At 46.7% G+C, this 19993-nt stretch overlaps 2 protein-coding genes across 3 annotated transcripts; both read right to left on the reverse strand.

Annotated features, from left to right (window-relative positions):
* Positions 1 to 148: 148 nt before the first annotated feature.
* Positions 149 to 12206, reverse strand: fez1 (fasciculation and elongation protein zeta 1 (zygin I)). 2 transcript variants are annotated; one of them, XM_084683979.1, is made up of 10 exons: positions 11908 to 12206; positions 8679 to 9057; positions 7312 to 7411; positions 6769 to 6855; positions 6301 to 6466; positions 5171 to 5460; positions 4064 to 4144; positions 3607 to 3682; positions 2020 to 2085; positions 149 to 1063 (listed from the first exon to the last, which is right to left on the reverse strand). In XM_084683979.1, exons 2-10 carry the CDS (start codon positions 9023 to 9025, stop codon positions 1047 to 1049), a joined length of 1230 nt encoding a protein of 409 aa, XP_084540105.1. In that variant the 5' UTR covers positions 9026 to 9057; positions 11908 to 12206; the 3' UTR covers positions 149 to 1046. The 2 variants fall into 2 exon arrangements, with proteins under 2 accessions (XP_084540105.1, XP_084540106.1); XM_084683980.1 differs by lacking the exon at positions 11908 to 12206 and having other exon boundaries at positions 8679 to 9361.
* A 4857-nt stretch (positions 12207 to 17063) lies between these two features.
* On the reverse strand, positions 17064 to 19950 carry vps26bl (vacuolar protein sorting 26 homolog B, like). The gene is made up of 6 exons (XM_084683785.1): positions 19563 to 19950; positions 18974 to 19130; positions 18480 to 18644; positions 18109 to 18284; positions 17795 to 17937; positions 17064 to 17650 (listed from the first exon to the last, which is right to left on the reverse strand). Exons 1-6 carry the CDS (start codon positions 19783 to 19785, stop codon positions 17522 to 17524), a joined length of 993 nt encoding a protein of 330 aa, XP_084539911.1. The 5' UTR covers positions 19786 to 19950; the 3' UTR covers positions 17064 to 17521.
* Between the last annotated feature and the right edge of the window lie 43 nt (positions 19951 to 19993).

A 19993-nucleotide genomic window follows, 5' to 3' on the forward strand; every position in this document is an offset into this window, starting at 1 on the left:
TACCTCCTAGTGGTCATGGTCTGTCATTGCACTCAACGACTCCAACAAAAACATAATCAAATGATTTACTCTGATCACACCGATATTTGCACTGTCGTCTAAAGACATGAAAACTGTAATGAGAAAACGTTTGACGCATTCTTAGGGTAGCATGTTTATTTGAATTTGTGATTAGCACAGAGTTCCCACTAAAGTGACTCAAAAGAATACGTCTTGTTGAAATCAGCTCATCCGTGAATGACAGTCAATGAAAACTCAATGAATAACTCCACAGCCTATGGGTGACATGTTCGTATCATTCAGATTATACAGTACATACTGTACAAGTATAAAATTAACAACAGTGTCATTTCCTGTTTTAAGATTAGATACAAGTTAAAACAAATGACAAAAAAGTCAAAAGAGCACTGAATATCCAAATATTCGCTGAAAAAAACCCATTCAAATGTACTGCACCCGTAAAGTTTGTCTGAGTAGCTACAGCACTATATTGGCAGAAAAGTTACTTCAAATGGCTTTTGTATTCAAATGTGTTTTATGATTAATGGAGTAGAAATCATTAAGTGAAATGTGACACTTTTCAATAAACTGTACAATGCAATATGGGTCAGCAAATGAAATTGCATAAAATACAAAAACAAAAAAAACAGCCCTCTGGACCGCAAGTGAAATCAAACAGGATCTGAAATGATTTTAAACAAAAGAAAAAGAACAGACATCTCATCCCTGTATATATGTGGCCGGTAGTAACTTCCCATGCTCTGAATAGAGATCAGTTAGTAGTCCTTTACGGGGGACCAGTTTCCCCATGCAGTAGAATTCAGTTGGTGGCCATTTTGGATCTGGCCGGACCCTAGTGTGCAGGACAAGGTGAGCTCAGCAAAGGCAGTAGTTGTATTAGATGGGTACAATTATTTAGATGTTAACGATCCATGGCTGATAATGAAAGGGGGAAGGAGCTCATGCAGCTTGGACTGGAGGGGTTGCCAGGTTGGAGAAACCCTCCCTGAACGCTCATTCAGACAGCAGGTCATGGCTTGGTTTCTTTAGGTAGGACATAACACTGGAGACAAGACACAAAGCCACGTCAGAATACAAGAGCAACTGCTCTCAGTTTTCACAGCTTAATTTACAATTAATGTTATAAACGTTTCCAGATACAAAACGAGTAGTCGTGTGTTACGTGCATGCCTAGTGGCAGGGTGTTAGAAGGATGGTTCATATTCCATGAGTCGAAAGTAACTTTATAACACTTTAGTGCTGCGGTGGCCCTGCACATGGTGGTGATTTAAAGGGGAGTGGGACTACGTCCTGTGACCTGATTGGGGTCCAGGTAATCAAGAGGAGGGGTTTAGCCTTTTTGAACTCCCGGATGGCGGTTTCTGTTTCCCTGTTAGGTTGTTTCCCCTGTGCTACTTCTCCAACGTTTACTTTGTGTGACGCCGTGCTTAATGTCTATAGCCTATATCAAACAAAATCGAGTAGCTAGCTATAACATCCGCGAACGAGCTGTTCGCCGAATGGAACGGCGGTTTGAGCTGTCCCGGCGACCGGGGTGGGAGTCTACCTGGCTGGGGTGAGTGTTCCCGCTTCTCCTTCCCAGTTTCACCTGTCGGGGTCCACCGCTTGTTAGCCATAGCATCGGTGACAGTCGAATATTGTTCCCCTAGACAATGACGACCGTAACGATTGTGGGGCCCGAATTGGATTTCAAAAATGCTAAACCGATCCCCTTGATTACCTGGCCCTCAATCATGACACAGGACGTGGTCCCACTCCCCTTTCAATCACCACCATCTGCAGGGCCGCCGCGCCACAAAAGTGTTACACTTCTTTGAAAAGAATAAGAACCATCCCTCTAACACTCTGCCACTAGGCGTGCACTTAACACGTAACATTTTTAATAGTAGCCTATCCACACATTACATGGATAGGCTACTATTAAAAGGCCTACTTGTAGTATTTTGCAATATTGCTTAACTGTATGAAAATAAAAAGGTTGCAATTTATAAAACGTACCTTTTAATATGTAGTCAGTTAACAGAGTAGGCACCTTGTCACTGTCCTCCTTCATAGCATGAAGAACTGTGGGGGAGAAGGGCACAGATGAGACCAGCTTGACTGAACAGTATTATTTACCTTCACAGAGAGCAAAGTGTGTATAGAGCAGGCCCCAGGTGGTGAGCGTATAGAGCAGGCCCCAGGTGGTGAGCGTATAGAGCAGGCCCCAGGTGGTGAGAGTATAGAGCAGGCCCCAAGTGGTGAGTGTATGGAACAGGCCCCAGGTGGTGAGAGTATAGAGCAGGCCCCAGGTGGTGAGAGTATAGAGCAGGCCCCAAGTGGTGAGTGTATGGAACAGGCCCCAGGTGGTGAGAGTATAGAGCAGGCCCCAGGTGGTGAGAGTATAGAGCAGGCCCCAGGTGGTGAGAGTATAGAGCAGGCCCCAGGTGGTGAGCGTATAGAGCAGGCCCCAGGTGGTGAGAGTATAGAGCAGGCCCCAGGTGGTGAGTGTATGGAACAGGCCCCAGGTGGTGAGAGTATAGAGCAGGCCCCAGGTGGTGAGAGTATAGAGCAGGCCCCAGGTGGTGAGCGTATAGAGCAGGCCCCAGGTGGTGAGCGTATAGAGCAGGCCCCAGGTGGTGAGAGTATAGAGCAGGCCCCAGGTGGTGAGTGTATGGAACAGGCCCCAGGTGGTGAGAGTATAGAGCAGGCCCCAGGTGGTGAGAGTATAGAGCAGGCCCCAGGTGGTGAGAGTATAGAGCAGGCCCCAGGTGGTGAGAGTATAGAGCAGGCCCCAGGTGGTGAGAGTATAGAGCAGGCCCCAGGTGGTGAGAGTATAGAGCAGGCCCCAGGTGGTGAGTGTATGGAACAGGCCCCAGGGGGTGAGAGTATAGAGCAGGCCCCAGGTGGTGAGTGTATGGAACAGGCCCCAGGTGGTGAGAGTATAGAGCAGGCCCCAGGTGGTGAGAGTATAGAGCAGGCCCCAGGTGGTGAGAGTATAGAGCAGGCCCCAGGTGGTGAGCGTATAGAGCAGGCCCCAGGTGGTGAGAGTATAGAGCAGGCCCCAGGTGGTGAGTGTATGGAACAGGCCCCAGGTGGTGAGAGTATAGAGCAGGCCCCAGGTGGTGAGTGTATGGAACAGGCCCCAGGTGGTGAGAGTATAGAGCAGGCCCCAGGTGGTGAGAGTATAGAGCAGGCCCCAGGTGGTGAGAGTATAGAGCAGGCCCCAGGTGGTGAGAGTATAGAGCAGGCCCCAGGTGGTGAGAGTATAGAGCAGGCCCCAGGTGGTGAGTGTATAGAGCAGGCCCCAGGTGGTGAGTGTATGGAACAGGCCCCAGGTGGTGAGTGTATAGAGCAGGCCCCAGGTGGTGAGTGTATAGAGCAGGCCCCAGGTGGTGAGTGTATAGAGCAGGCCCCAGGTGGTGAGTGTATAGAGCAGGCCCCAGGTGGTGAGAGTATAGAGCAGGCCCCAGGTGGTGAGCGTATAGAGCAGGCCCCAGGTGGTGAGAGTATAGAGCAGGCCCCAGGTGGTGAGCGTATAGAGCAGGCCCCAGGTGGTGAGCGTATAGAGCAGGCCCTAGGTGGTGAGCTCTTGGCTCCACCTACTGTTGGTTATCATCTGCAGGTCGTCCACAGAGGGAGGAAACACCTTCTTCTCGTAGGGGATGACAGTGTTCAGGTACTAAAACAGGAATGACACAGTCAAGTTAGCATGAAACTATTAGAAACGTAGGAGCTGTAAATGTTTTGTATAGCTCTATAACGTCAGATGACAAACCATGCTAAACGTCTAAAAAGAAGTAACTGAGCTAAAAGGAGTGTAGCCAGAGGAGCTGTCAGTGACAGTGTTGGTCCCGGGTCTTGTTGAAGAAACTGGCTGCAAACAGAAAGAAACTATTCTTGTACTGTGAGATTTTGGTCCTGATAGACTGCAGGTGTGGCTATGCTAGCTGTGGTTATGCTAGGTGTGGCTATGCTAGCTGTGGTTATGCTAGGTGTGGCTTTGCTAGCTGTGTTTATGCTACGTGTTGCTATGTCAGGTCACAATGACCTTTGACCTCACCTGCTTGTCGTTTCCTGTGCCCCCGAACGTCTGCCTGATGCCAGTCTGCAGGATGTTGGACAGACCCTCCATACTGAAGCGCTGAGGGACAAAGACAATGCTGTAATGACCTGTACATAGTCTCTAGGGGGCTGTAATGACCTGTACATAGTCTCTAGGGGGCTGTTATGATATGCATATCCTCTCTACTGGGCTGTTATGACATGTACATACTGCACTGTTATGACCTGTACATTTACACTTACATTTTACATTTAGTCATTTAGCAGACGCTCTTATCCAGAGTGACTTACAGTAAGTACTGGGACATTTCCCCCGAGGCAAGTAGGGTGAAGTGCCTTGCCCAAGGACACAACGTCATGTGCACTGGCCCGGAATCGAACTGGCAACCTTCAGATTACTAGCCCGATGCTCTACCTGCTCAGCCACCTGACTCCCTACATCCCCTCTACTGCGCTTTTATAGCTTGTACACTGGGCTGTTATAATCTGTACATACGCTGTACTGGGCTGTTATAACTTGTACATACGCTGTACTGGGCTGTTATAACCTGTACATACGCTGTACTGGGCTGTTATAACCTGTACATGCGCTGTACTGGGCTGTTATGACCTGCATAGACTGATTGCAACATAATGATCAATATGCATTGAGGCAGACTGAGCAGGAATGCCTTGGCAGGACAGAGTAATGACTGAAAGATGAGAGGGTGAGACATACATTACATGACAATGTTGTATCTTAAGTTAAAGTGTCTTCAACTACATGGATGCAACCGTCCCGATAGTGCTACAATGTGTACCTTGGTTATTTTCTCTATCATGTCTCTGGCCAAAGACCATAAGTTATTCATCTGTTCCTGGATATTGACGAGCAGGGCTGATCCATGCTGTTAGTGCGTCGTCACTAAGCCCCCTTCCTGTAAAGTGCAGTTAGCTGCTAATGTGGGCGTCCATTAGCTTGTCCATAAGAGCTGTGTGGGTGTGTCCATGAACACACATCTCTGCATCTGACGTGTGGTGGACACATGCTTCCCACAAACACATACTGTTAATGCATGCACTAAAAGGGCATCCTGCCCTGTACACACACACACACAGCGCTCACCTTTACGGGCATGGTGGTGCCCAGTGTTGTGGGGGCAGGGCTGACGGTGGTGTTGCCCTGCAGGCTGAGGCCCTTGTCCCTGCGCCTGCGCTTCCCTCCGTCCCTCTGCTCCTTCTGCCTGTTCTGCACCTCCATCAGCTGGGTGATGAAGGTGTTCTTCACCTCCTTCTCAAACTCCAGCTCGTCTCTGCGAGCCAGCTGGGTGACCAGCTCCTCTGAGTACTCGCGGATGGCAGCCTCCACCCTGCTCAGTAGCTGCTCCAGGGCTGGGCCCGGCATCAGGCTCAGGCCTGCCCAGGGACGGGGAGAACATTACACTCAACATCCACCAGAATGAGCGTTCACTGTTTATATAAATAGAACACACACACACACACACACAGGGAGGAAGACGAGGACACAAGGCCCATGCAGGGGAGCCACATTGTCACACCATCTGTTCCTGGACGGGGACCTGCACTGTGTCCCTGGACGGGACCTGCACTGTGTCCCTGGACGGGACCTGCACTGTGTCCCTGGACGGGACCTGCACTGTGTTCCTGGACGGGACCTGCACTGTGTCCCTGGACGGGACCTGCACTGTGTCCCTGGACGGGGACCTGCACTGTGTCCCTGGACGGGGACCTGCACTGTGTCCCTGGACGGGGACCTGCACTGTGTCCCTGGACAGTAGCATGTTTGGTAACGAGGCGTGCCAGACCTCAGAGGATCACAATGTGAAGTGGGACAGACCAAACCAGCATGGCAGAACTGGATTGTTGGGCTCTTGCATTTGTTTGTCACCTGTTTGTCACCTGGTCATGACTGATTGTAGATTTGAGATGTTGGCCTGTTTTTCCGCAGTTTCCGTTACCAAACTAGATAAGGTAGTGCAACTGTACAGCTGTGTCAGATCGTATAGGATTTAAGCCTTGGTCACGCCAGGCATGGCATAAAATTACACGACACCGCATCCAAATCTGGCCGATGCGGTATATTAGCCACAGTTGTGCAGATTGGTATGTAAATGAATAACTTTCCAAGGCAACACTTGAATTTGCCTGGTGTGAACGAGGCTATAGGGTTATCCTGGCGGACCCTGTGCATGTGCACGTCAGCACCAGAAACAGCATCCGTGGGTTCTTCCTCACCTTCATAGGAGCAGTTGTTGTTGGAGGCCAGAGCCAGCTGTCGGATCTCCTCCAGGAGCGAGGGGCTGGTCTTGGTGGAGGAGTGGATGCTCTCCTCCTCATCCTCCTCCTCTGTCTCTCCGGGGTCCGGGGAGTTCTCCATCATCTCCACTATCTCCTCAATGACCTTCAACACAGCCATGGTGGGGCGAGACAGGAAGGTACATGAGTGCTTCCCATGAATAGTAACTAGTGTACACTAGGACTATATACTTAATTTGACAAATGGTGAATTATTTATAAAAATAAGAATCCCCAAAATAAGAGCTGTTTGAGTCCCTGGTTTTGCTTCCTGGATAACCAGCAGGTAACGGCAAGCGTGTGTTCTGCATCACCTGGTCAGCTGTGTTAACCAGCAGGTAACAGATGTGTTCTGCATCACCTGGTCAGCTGTGATAACCAGCAGGTAACTGGTGTGTTCTGCATCACCTGGTCAGCTGTGACGAGTGGCTCCTCGCTCAGACAGTTGGCGTTGTCGTTCTTCTCGTTCATCTCCTCTTCTTCTTTTTCATGAATCTGGAGGAAAACGGAAATCGTCTTTTAATCTGCAGAATTGACCTCAGCTTCGAGGAAAGATGTGTAATATTTTTTATCCTAGCGCGCTCGCTCTGTCACGCAGAATGTTACAGTGAACATGAAGGAGGCTACAGCTGCAGTCGCACAGAAAGCAAAGATTGGGCTTCAAATACACTGAAAACTCATCACAAAAATAACTAATGAATTTAGGAATTCAAGCTTTTAAAGAAACTGGGAATTCAAAATCAGAGTTCAGAAATAAAATGCACTCTTAGTTACTTTGCATTGTGACAAAAAAAGAAATACTGCAGTCTCCTTAACTGAACCATAGTAACTAAATACCAAAACAACAACAGTCTTTAAGTGAGGGAAGGACAGAAGCATCTGGGGGTAAGGAGACCAGGAGGGAGAGGGAGGGGGATCAGAATAGAGCCAGTAAAGAGGAGGTTGTTTTACCTCCTGGTCGGAGAGGTTTCCGTTGATCCCCTCTGAGTTGGGCTCGTCCCAGCTGGACACCGAAGAGGGGACGTAGTTGTCTGTCAGCGCGTCCCACACACTGAAAAACAAACATGACCACATCACAGACTGGAATCCCTGAATTCTTCATCTTACATCCAGTCTTACCCTGCTGTCCCCCTTTTCTCCAATCAATAACGGTTAGTTGAATTGAGAGCATGAAAAACCATTACAGATCTGAGCTTCCTGTGGAAGCCTGACCGCTCAGCTCCTCCGTGAAAGGTATCCACTGAAGAGAGGGTTAGATAAAGGAGCTTCTCACATCATTGTGGAAGTTGTCTTAGAAAACCGCTAGAGCAGCAGTCCAGTCGACTGTTTGTTTGAGGGACAATGACATGGAGTGAAAGAGCTCTGGCTTTGTTCGAGTTTCCTCCTGTTTGGCCCAGTGCCCTGCCTCTCCTGGTGGCACTGCCTCCTCCTAGTGGCACTGACTCCTCCTGATGGCACTGCTATGTCAGGAAAACAAGCAGCCATTCATCACAGCAATGACTTCACAGGTCATGCCTGCTGTCGACACACACACACGTTGTAGACCTCCCAGACTCTTACACACTGGCACGTTGTGGTCCCAGACACACACTCTCACACATTCACTTGTCTGCTCATCATTTCATGTTCCCTGAACTCAGCATGTGGATCAACAGGCGTACCCAAGGGCACGTCCAACTGGGCTATTTTTAGTGTGAGGCTTCGTTCCCCTCCAGTTTGATAGTGTCCCTCTGCGCTGCGGGAAGGCAGTACAGCGAGCAGACTGCTGGGCAGACTGCTGGGCAGTACAGCAGGCAGACTGCTGGGCAGTACAGCAGGCAGACTTCTGGGCAGTACAGCAGGCAGACTGCTGGGCAGACTGCTGGGCAGACTGCTGGGCAGACTGCTGGGCAGACTGCTGGGCAGACTGCTGGGCAGACTGCTGGGCAGTACAGCGAGCAGACTGGTGGGCAGACTGCTGGGCAGTACAGCGAGCAGACTGGTGGGCAGACTGCTGGGCAGTACAGCGCGCAGACTGGTGGGCAGACTGCTGGGCAGTACAGCAGGCAGACTGCTGGGCAGACTGCTGGGCAGACTGCTGGGCAGACTGCTGGGCAGACTGCTGGGCAGACTGCTGGGCAGACTGCTGGGCAGTACAGCAGGCGGACTGCTGGGCAGATTGCTGGGCAGTACAGCAGGCGGACTGGTGGGCAGACTGCTGGGCAGTACAACAGGCAGAGCAGGTGAATCAAACTCAAACATGGTGAATAATTCATGTTGCGGCCCAGCTGAACGCTGGACGGGCCTGGGGAGGGTGGGGAGCCAGTGATGATACTCACTCCTCGTCCTGCAGCCTCTCCTCGTCCTCCTCTGCATGGGCCTGGTTCCGGACCGGAGCCAGCACCTCTGTCTTAGTGTTGTAGTTGTGGAAACACACATTGAGCTTCTCGTCAAACTCGTTCACCAGATCCTCCATGGACTTGAAGCTCATCATCTCAGAGAAGTTCTCCAGCTCAGAGAAGTCCTCTCTGGTGATGGGGGCCAGGGGGACGGTGGTGGTGGTGAAGGAGTCGTGGTAGGGGGAGGAGCAGGGGGAGGAGCAGGGGGAGGTCTGCTCCTGGTCCTCCATCCTGAACGGTCTCAGGTCCTCGAACTCCTCGTCCAGACACACCAGCGGAGCTTCCATCAGAACGTCAGCTCTGAGAGAGGGGGGGGGCTCTAAGATACAGGGAGGGGCGCTTATTTACAACGGGCTTCACATTGTAGAGTCAGGCAAGGTTATTAAGAACTCTTATGTACCTGTACTGACCTACAGGCAGAGGCAAAAACAGGTTATTTTAGCATTATTACTGTTATTCCACCAATACACTGTTATTACACGCTGTTATTACAGTTATTACATACTGTTATTACACAGCTATTGCCCACTTATTACTGTTATTACCCTGTTACACACTTTTCACCCACTGTTATTACCCACTGTTATTACCCACTGTTATTACCCACTGTTATTACCCACTGTTATTACCCACTGTTATTACCCACTGTTATTACCCACTGTTATTACCCACTGTTATTACCCACTGTTATTACCCACTGTTATAACATGGTTATTACCGGTTGTTATTACAGTTATTACATTTATTACATGTTATTACCCACTTATTACATGGTTATTACCCACTGTTAATGCCCACTTTTATTACACGGTTATTACACGTTATTACCCACTGTTAATACATGGTTAATACAGTTATTACACGTTATTACCCATTGTTAAGTTATTACCCACTGTTTTTACACGGTTATTATGCACTATTATTACACGGCTATTACCCGCTGTTATTACATGGTTATTACACGTTATTACTCACGGTTACAGTTATTACCCACTGTTATTACCTACTGTTCAACCTCTCTGTTAGTGACCCAGAAGCAGCCTCAGTAAACTAGTTAGTTTGGCCCCACTGTTGGAATTGATGTTGAGGGGATTGAAGACAGGCTCTCGTTACAAGGACAATATGATGCCAGACATCATGGAGTCTTCACTGACACTCAACAACAAAACCCTGGGCCTCAATTTACGATCAAGTCCAGGTGATGATTACAGATATATTCCCCAACCAATGTCAGAGTAAAAAAAGTGGCATGGAATGCTTGTGTCAGTCAGAGGTCAAATCAAATTTATTTGTATAGCCCTTTTTACACGCAAGCATGTCCCAGAGGGCTTGGGTGTCAAAGAATGTCAAAGAGGTGTCAAAGAATATAATTAAAACATAATAAAACATTGTACGCAATTAGCTAATATAATTAGAAAACGCTAAACTAAACTGTAATATTGCGCTTTCCTTAACACTTCAACATTTCACCCCAACCAATCCCATCAGATCACTCAACAGAGATAAAAGATGTTTCTTGAACAATAGTAACACTGCAGTAAGGGCAGTTGGACAGATAGTTGTGCTTAAGTCCGACTCCTGGTGCAATGTAATTACTGGAGTGAGTGAGGAAGTGACTGATTGTTGTCTCTTACCCTCCTTGGAGCTAAGCCTCTAGTCCAGGGAGAGGAGGAGAATCCATTTAAAACCAGCTTGTGTGAGCCTTTCTCTGGCTCCTCAACATACTCAGCAAAGTGCATCATAAACCCAATATTATTATTATATTATTCTCTCATCCTCCATCCATCTCTCTTTGACTTCCTCACCCATCTATCTCTGAGTAGCCATATCATTCTCTATGTCTGACTACCAGAACAGTATTTATATCTCTGACTACAATAACATTCTCTCTTTCTATATCTCCTGTTTCCCCTTTTTGTACTGAGACGTTTGCAATGTATACATGTCTTGACATACCAGACAAGTCAGGGACTACATTACCCACAATCCCTCACAACAGAGAGACAGTGATGAATCATCAAACCATCTCCGTGACTACACGCAGTAGACCTGGTTTAGAAAACAGACCAATGATCCGCATGAAAATCACGACCAAACCAAGACTTCATATCAAATGCAGGAAATTAGTCAGAAAGGATGCTGGAATGGAGGAATATTGTTTCTATAAAACAGAAACGGATGTCTTTGTGCCAAATCAATCGATCTATACAAGGATTGTGTGATCCTGAATCCAAAATGCTGCATTTGTAGTTCAGTGTTTGGCTCAGCTTGACAGATTTTGGCCTTGATCTGTTAGTGACATTTATCAGTAACAGAGTGGTGTTCTAGACATGTTCTGGTCGAGTTCCAGCAGCAGACTGAGTAGAGGCGACAGAGGGAGATGAGGTGAGCGTGTGCGTGTTGTTTGACCTTCATGTAGACCTGCTGGTCCAGGTGTGTGACTGTGTTCCCGCCAGGAGCTAGGGAACACACACAAGCCACCAGGAACACAACCAGCCAATCAGAGGACCTCATCAGAGGTCATTTAATGCAATGGAACCAAATCGCTGGCCCCATTTTATACTGAAACAAACATTCCACTGATGGAGAGCAAATCAATATGATTCTCAAATCAATACTTTGTCAATCCAATTTCAATTCATTGCATTCAAATAATTAAAATAATAACATTTTTCTTTAAGACGTTTGAGCTAGGATGCAAACATGGATGGATTATTTACATATACATGCCTGGATTCATTTCATAACACGTTGCTGCCAGTATTTCCTCCCTTCTAAGCATCACTAGTCTCTAAGCATCACTAGTCTCTATGCAGTACAGCAACATCAGAAGATTCCTCATCTTCGTCATCGGTAAAACAGATTTGGCACACTTGGAATTTAAACAAATGTTTTTTTAATTTGGTGGAATTTGATTAGTAAATGTTTCTCCCACTGTCTTAATATGTGTATACATATATAGTAAATACTCTATATACTGTATGTATATATTTTTACATTGTCCGTCTCATCTGAGGAAGAATGAAGCGGGAGGGGGAGGGAGAGCAGGAAAAGGAAAACGACATGGAGGTAAGAAAAGATGGAGACAACCATGGTCTCACATGAGCGAGGATGAAGGAGGGGAGGATAGGAGTTGCAGGCTAGAGAACATGCAGGAGTTCAGAAATACCTGGTGTAGATGTGCCTCCCAGATAGATGTCAGCACGAAAACCCCTCTGACTCTGACGACGCCACCTTCCTCTGACAATCCTGCTGCTGCCAGCTAGCGACAACCTCCGTCACTCCAGTGTGAAGGAGAAGAACAGAGAGAGAGAGAGAGAGAGAGAGAGAGAGAGAGAAAGAAAGAAATGCCGAGAGAGAGAAGCAGGGAGAGAGACAATAGCCGGTGCTGTTGTTATATTGGCTCTCCTCTCGTCGTTCTACACTGTTCTCTTGCGGCCAGGCAGAAACACAGAGCGTTGTTTTCCAATCAGTAGGCTGCCTCAGCTGTGTTTAGAGAGCCTGCGCATCGCCCCAGCCCTCTGACGAAATCATCCCCCTCCTCCCCCTCTACCTCCTCCTCCTCTCCCTTTGTCCACGCCTCCCTCCTCCTCCTCTCCCCAGCTCGCCCCAGCCTCCAGTCCCTTAATATTCATGAGGAGGCAAAGGGAAACAAATGGAGCAGCTGCTTGTCTCCTGTGGATCTGGCAGGCAGGGCTGTGCTCTGGGCCTGTGCAGGGTTGTGTCTCCTCAGAAACCAGGTCTGGTTGTCGTGTTACTGGGAGTCTGGAGCCAGACGGGCTGCTGATGTGGACTCACAGGAGGAGGTTTGGACGGAACAGGGCTGTCTGCTGTGGGGACAAAAGTTCAGAGAAATCTAGTGTGATTTCTCTGCATTTATATGAATAGATTCCAGCAAATCTGACCATTGGAGAATCATTATGTTTTAAACCGGAGGAAGAATATTGGAGATTGAAGAGAAGAGGGAGGCGATTACATTGAGTCCAATATCCCAGACAACAACTCACTGTGTTTGTCATGCGAGACTACAGAGCTGGGGGGACAATTGTTTAAGTAAAGCAGTTTAACTATTGTTTGACTGTCACCTTGCGTCTCGTCACTGTGACTGTCCCCCTAACTGCTCTCACTAGGACAGACACCGTCACAGTTCGTAGAACTTCTTATACCGAGCGGACTCCTCAATCCTGCAGGCTTCCCTGTTCGTGCCCCTAATCCCTGACGGGCTTTAATCTGAATAGTCGCCTCTCAAATCCCCCTCTACAAGCCTGAGCATAGGAATAGAAACACATGCTCTCACGTAACACCTCATGCGCTATGACACTGAGCACACACACTCATACACACACACACACACACACACAGTAACTTCACCATAAATTGACATATTTCCTGGATAATTCCATGTTGTGTGTGTGGTAACAATGGCCATGAGATTTAGCAAATAATCTGTAGTTTGAAACTAAATCAGTGTTTGAACACAGTGACTGCTGCCACACAGAGGGATGACCGTCTGATCAGATGTTGTTCAACCGTGTTCAGGATACAAGGTACCAACTGCAGGTTTGGAAAGATGGACTGTGATCTACTATATCTGATTCTAGTCCATCTCAACCATCAAACTGAAGAGGACAAAGGACAAGGAAGAAATGAGTGACGAGGAACAGATTAGTCCTGAAACTTTATAAATGATCTCCTTCCTTCATGAACTGTTCCTTCTAGTCAGTAACAGTATTGACTGTAGTTTGCAGTGGACCATGTAGTTTCTAACACTCCAGTTTACCTAGTGACATTTCTGCTGGCATTTTGCTCCATTCTTCATTCTAACAATGTGTGTGTGTGTGTGTGTGTGTGTACAGGAATATAAATATTTAGCTTTTGTCTGTGTTGGTTCTACCTACTTCATGTGTAATTCAAAATACAACTTTCACATCTGTACATTCTTACTGCCCCCAGTTATGAAGTTACCAGGTGTTTAGAAAGGATTCTCTGAATGTAGCTTTGACAGTGAGCGAGTAAAGAGAAGCATGCAGAGACAAAGAGAGAGAGAGAGAGAGAGAGAGAGAGAGAAGAGACAGGAAGGGGATGGGTGTTGGAGAGGCGGGCGGGGGGTCTCATTCATCGCTATTAGAATGGTTATGATGACATCATCACACAGGAGATGGGCTACCCACCTGGTGTGTGGGTGGGGGGGGAGCAACACTAATCTCATCATTACATGTTACAATCAAATAACATGTAGGCATATTGGAGATAACGTGTTGCATTTGGAAGGAGAATATTTCTACATAACAGAATAGCCATCTGATATGAGATGGTGGTTTTGGAGAACCAGGGCTGGTTATTGAGTGCCCAGCTGATGTTACTGCATTATTTGATTCCAGTATATTTCTAGACGCTTTCTGTCTTGAGTACGATGAGGAATTCTGGGATTAACACCAAACCAACGACCTAATTATCCCCCCCTTCCCCCGTCACGGCGATATAAAGGGAAAGACTGACAGAGGCCTCTCGTTTCCATGGCAACCTGACGAGGCACGGCAGAACTTGAGGTGGTTGTCTTGGTTATAATTGGGAGACGAGGTCCCTTGACTCCACCCCCTCCTCCCCGTTCTCCTCCTCCCCTTTCTCCTCCTTCTCTCCTATCTGCTCCTCTCACACACCGCTGGCTGCAAACAGGAAACGCAATCTAACACATATGAAGCTGCACAGTGCATCAACCCATGGATCAAGGATTCACAATTTATTTTTATTTAAAAAAAGGTATTTGAATGTTCAGCTAAGGCTGAAAGATAGCCACTATTAGGCATTAGCCTTCAACAAATTACTGCTCCTCCAAAACTGTGAACCTTGCTTCAGGTTCAAGTTCCTGAAGTGGTGTGGAATAGCATGTGAAGCCATTACCTCAGCAGAGGATGTTAAGACAGATAACTAACAGCGAAGAACACCAAGATCCTCTCCAGTCTCCTGCAGTTCATCTTCTCTGCACAGCTCCGTCAGCAACATTCCCCAGGTGATCAATACCCTCCACCCTGGATGACAGGAGGGTTCTGTTTGTTTTCTACTGCTGGTGAGAAGGCTACGGCTAGCAAACAGGCCTTTTAGAAAGCATTGACTTGACCCGTCTTTACTACTGCACCTGCACAAGCTAAAAGAATTAGGCACTTTAAAAAAGGCACATCTGATGCAAGATCCTATTCTGCCCTCTACTGGTCAGTCTGTTCTAGCCTGCAGGACGATCAGAAGAATTGGAATTTGGTTTTATTCGCCATGTAGGTTTGCACAAACACGAAATTTACTGTGGCCGGATGGTGCAAACAATAAACATGTATGGATCTTCAATCAAAAAGTAGAAAAGTACAGTAGTCTAACTAATCCTAAGAACTAACAATCTAAAAAATAACAATTTAAAATGTAAATTATAAAATATAAATAAAAATATATATATAAAAACATGGACATAGAGGTGACGTATCTGTGATGCAGAGAACTGGTAAAGCCAGCATACACTTGATTTCCACGTTTGGCCAAACAATCTCCAGTTGAATCATTTTTCCTTTGGTAGACTAGACACTGAAAATGGAAATGGTACACCTCACCAGGGTGGTATTCAGTTTATTCATTCATTAAGATCAGTATTATTATATTCTAAGAATTCTGGTGCAGGTCCACTGACCTGACCAGTTGTACAAACAGCTGACAGACACTGTGTACATTAATGATGTTTGTAATGTATGAGACAGACTTTAGGAAAATGTGAAAACCAAGGTCACAGGGTACATGTTTTAGTAGGCAGGGGATTAAAAATGAAAGAAACACAAAGTACATATATTAATCATGAAGTTTCAGAGTGCTGGCATTTTGCCTCTTCTGATGTTTAATATCAAATGCATTCATTCCTTTTTTTAAATGAGTTAGTACTTTATTTGATTTTTAAGATTCTTTATTTCTATAAAAGTAGACATTTCTCTGAAAATGAAGATATATGAATTGAACATAAGTATTTTACTTAACTTGACCTTTGGATTTGAGGCCTAACTACATCTACATGAGTCAACACTATTAAAATACTTCCTTAAAACGCATATTAAGTAACTGCCAGGCAAAGTGTAAATTTAAAAAAATGAAATTTCTAATGATAAAGGGTGATTGTGCTTGTAAGAGGTACACAAATGTTCACAATGCAAAACATGAAGTAAAGGTGGTCTGATCCTGGCAGTCTAAGCATCACAGGAGAACAGAACAAGACATGTACATTGGATCCTCTGGGAAGTAACACTGTACACACATATGCTCACGTCAATTATTTAACGCTAAAATATTCCAGTTTATTTACCAGGTCATCTAAAATATTTTGACATTTGTTAAAAATAATAAAAAAATTATGTTAAAGGCTTAACGCAGACCTGAAAGTTCCACAATCTTAATTCCTTTCCAGGATCTCAAAACCGAATTCCACAGACTCCTAGAGTGAAGGCACAAGTTAAGAATACTTAAAAATCCTATTAACTAAAAATCAATGAAGCATTAAGATCCTCACAGCATCACAGCAGGACAACAGCCCAGCGGGTGAACAGCCCTGCGGGTGAACAGCCCTGCTGGTGAACAGCCCTGCTGGTGAACAGCCCTGCGGGTGAACAGCCCTGCGGGTGAACAGCCCTGCTGGTGAACAGCCCTGCGGGTGAACAGCCCTGCGGGTGAACAGCCCTGCTGGTGAACAGCCCAGCGGGTGAACAGCCCTGCTGGTGAACAGCCCAGCGGGTGAACAGCCCTGCTGGTGAACAGCCCTGCTGGTGAACAGCCCTGCTGGTGAACAGCCCAGCGGGTGAACAGCCCTGCTGGTGAACAGCCCTGCTGGTGAACAGCCCTGCGGGTGAACAGCCCTGCGGGTGAACAGCCCTGCTGGTGAACAGCCCTGCGGGTGAACAGCCCTGCGGGTGAACAGCCCTGCTGGTGAACAGCCCTGCTGGTGAACAGCCCAGCGGGTGAACAGCCCAGCGGGTGAACAGCCCAGCGGGTGAACAGCCCTGCTGGTGAACAGCCCTGCTGGTGAACAGCCCTGCTGGTGAACAGCCCTGCTGGTGAACAGCCCTGCTGGTGAACAGCCCTGCTGGTGAACAGCCCTGCTGGTGAACAGCCCAGCGGGTGAACAGCCCTGCTGGTGAACAGCCCTGCTGGTGAACAGCCCTGCTGGTGAACAGCCCAGCGGGTGAACAGCCCTGCTGGTGAACAGCCCTGCTGGTGAACAGCCCTGCTGGTGAACAGCCCTGCTGGTGAACAGCCCTGCTGGTGAACAGCCCTGCTGGTGAACAGCCCTGCTGGTGAACAGCCCTGCTGGTGAACAGCCCTGCTGGTGAACAGCCCTGCTGGTGAACAGCCCAGCGGGTGAACAGCCCAGCGGGTGAACAGCCCAGCGGGTGAACAGCCCTGCTGGTGAACAGCTCTGCTGGTGAACAGCCCTGCTGGTGAACAGCTCTGCTCCGCTGGATTTTAGTTTTCTAACTATGAAGCTGCTGAGGACAGAGACCTAATCTACAGCAACAAATTTCAGCAAGTTGCTACAGGATGCAGGTTGTTGTAATTTGAAAATTTAGCTGGAAGTTTAGTATTTAACCTGAAAACAACAAACAAACAAATCAAGAACCCGGAAAAGTTTTTTTTTTAAGACAAATACTGGAAGGCCATTTGGAGAAAATACTTTGTTTCACTCCAGTAATATTAATAATGTACACCAAATATGTAACATTTACCACACACACACACAGGGAGATGGAGTGTGTTGTGGCTCAGCTGTCGTGGTCAGGGGCCAGGGCCTCCTCTGCTCTGGAGGAACCCTCGTAGCGCTGGGCAGCCAGGACCGCCTGCTGCGACAGACTCTTCCTCACGATATCCCCCTTCCTCCACAGAGAGATCTCCTGGACCAGGGGGTAGCTCAGTCAGACACAGTTACTGTCCTCGCTGTTCACTCCAGCATTCATCCACACTGAGACCATACCCTAGTATACTTCATTTAAACTCAGTGGCGCCGAATCATTCGGTTTCTAGTGTCTGGAGGATACCTGCTGTTTGAAGTAGCGGCGCTCCTCCTCGTCGATCAGAACCAGGTTGAGATAGTAGCGCACGGAGAACTTCTTATTCACATCCTTCATGGTGGGCGTCATCTCGTAGCCTGCCAGGAACAGTCTGATGGGGATGGACTCTCCTGGAAGGGAAACAGACTGAGCGACTGGGAACGCTTACTTAATGTTCCCTCCCATGTTGGGACAACTAAACAGACATGAATTCAGTCTGAACTATGATGGGAATAATGTGTGGTCATTTAGTTTGTCTGGCCATTTAGTTTGTCTGGCCATAGTTTTGTTGCCGTGGGTACCTCTCACCGGAGCTCCATCCATGATCTCGTACTTGGCGATGGTGTCGTTCTCGTGGTACACTGCCGCGCCCGCTCCTGTCGTCTCACGCCGGATGATGTCTATTTCCATGTGTCGGATCTTGATCCGCACCAACAGGAAAAAGATCTTTCCCACGATCACATCTTTAACGTGGTATCTGTAGGCAGGGGTGGTCAGAGAGGGGGAGGTTTCTGTTAGGAGTGAGTAATAGTATAAAGCCAAATGGAGAGGACGACTGTTTCATTAAGTTAGGGTTTGGTATTGTTCTACAGAAAAGCAAAACAGTCTGATCTGGCTTCTAACTTCAGTCAGAATTACATCCAATCAAATAAATGCATGTTGTGATTCGTACTTTGATTTGTTGTACTCAAACTCGATGTGTAAACAGTCTTCGATTCCAACTTCCATCTTGATTGAGGAGTTCAGTTCTGGGTAGGTACTGAGCGTGTGCACAACAACATCCAGTTCTTTACTGGTGTCATTCAGTCTTCGGCTTAACGTTGCCTTAAAAAAATAGCTGAAATTAAGAGAAGAATCATTAAATGTATCAATAAAGAAACACAATACATAAAAAGCAGTTCATAAAGGCATGTGGTAATGCTGATGATCAGAGTTACATTCTATTAAAGAGGACTAAAGATGGGCAATGGTTCAAATCACAAGACACTAAACTCTGACAAGTGTTGGGTGCTAACCACAGCTATTGGAAACATTATCTCTCATTCACAACAGTATGAGTGAATGGGTGAGACACTCAGAAACACTATCAGAAACACTTATCAATAAAGGGAGAGAGAGAGAGAGAGTTAAAAAGACAGTTCAAATGTTCCTCTTTTTGTTACTCACCGTAATTTAACATTCTGGCCTGTGTACGATTCATAAGGCTTTTCTACATGCGTGAAGTCAAAGTCAAAGGTCTGGGATTGGGTGAGTTCCCCTGGGCGGGCCAAGTCCTTCACTACAGACACAAACTCATGGTGGTTCCCTCTGTCATAGTACAGTTCTGTAAAAAGTGAATAAATAAACACTAAACTCATACAGTTGGTGGATGACTCATGTGAATTGTGCAAGAGTTTCGTACAATAAGTAATTCAATCAAACTTATAAAACACTAAAGGCAGAGACTAAATCGATGTGGGCTAACTGGATGTTGATTTCGTTGATTGAATGTAAAGCTAATAAACTTTAGCTCTCTCTCAGTAGGCCAAAGGCCAACTGCAGCAGGAACTTTTTCTACGGATAATTGTTGCTGACGGCACATGATGTCACGAGACTAGCCTGTCACTTTGAGGAACAATAGTGCGACAGAAACACAAGTGGCTTGGTAAACATCTTTAGACAAATCTGCTTAAAAGTGCACACACTATATTACTCATCTTTGTTAGAAAGAAGAAATGGAATGTACCCTTTCATTCAATTAAAAACTTTAACATACCAATCTGTCCGATAAATTCGATCTTGATGCCATGGTGTTCGAGCCTCTTTCCGGGGTTTTTGAGAGAAATGTTTACCTTTCCAGCCACCGTCTCTCCATCATAGAAAAGAAAATATTTATCCTTCTTCCCATCCTCGGTTTTGTGTTCCACTTTTTTTCTCGTTTCTGCATCATTCAGTACAATGTCGATTTCAGCACTTTGGCCAAAACCAAAGAAACTCATAACTGATGATTTTCTTTTCTACATATAGCAGAATTGTTTCTAGATATGTATTAATTACTGTAACAATAAACAGCGTTATCCAGTTATTGTTCTATCATATGCACATCCAAAAGGTGAATTTGAAAATGTTCGCTGCAAACAGTGCATCATGTCCAAGACACTTCCGCCTAGCTTCTTTACAAATGAGCATGCGTTTTATTTTTGCAAC

This window comes from Hypomesus nipponensis, chromosome 20 (genome assembly GCF_054491055.1).
Source record: "Hypomesus nipponensis isolate SF chromosome 20, ASM5449105v1, whole genome shotgun sequence".
Taxonomy (NCBI): Eukaryota; Metazoa; Chordata; class Actinopteri; order Osmeriformes; family Osmeridae; genus Hypomesus; species Hypomesus nipponensis.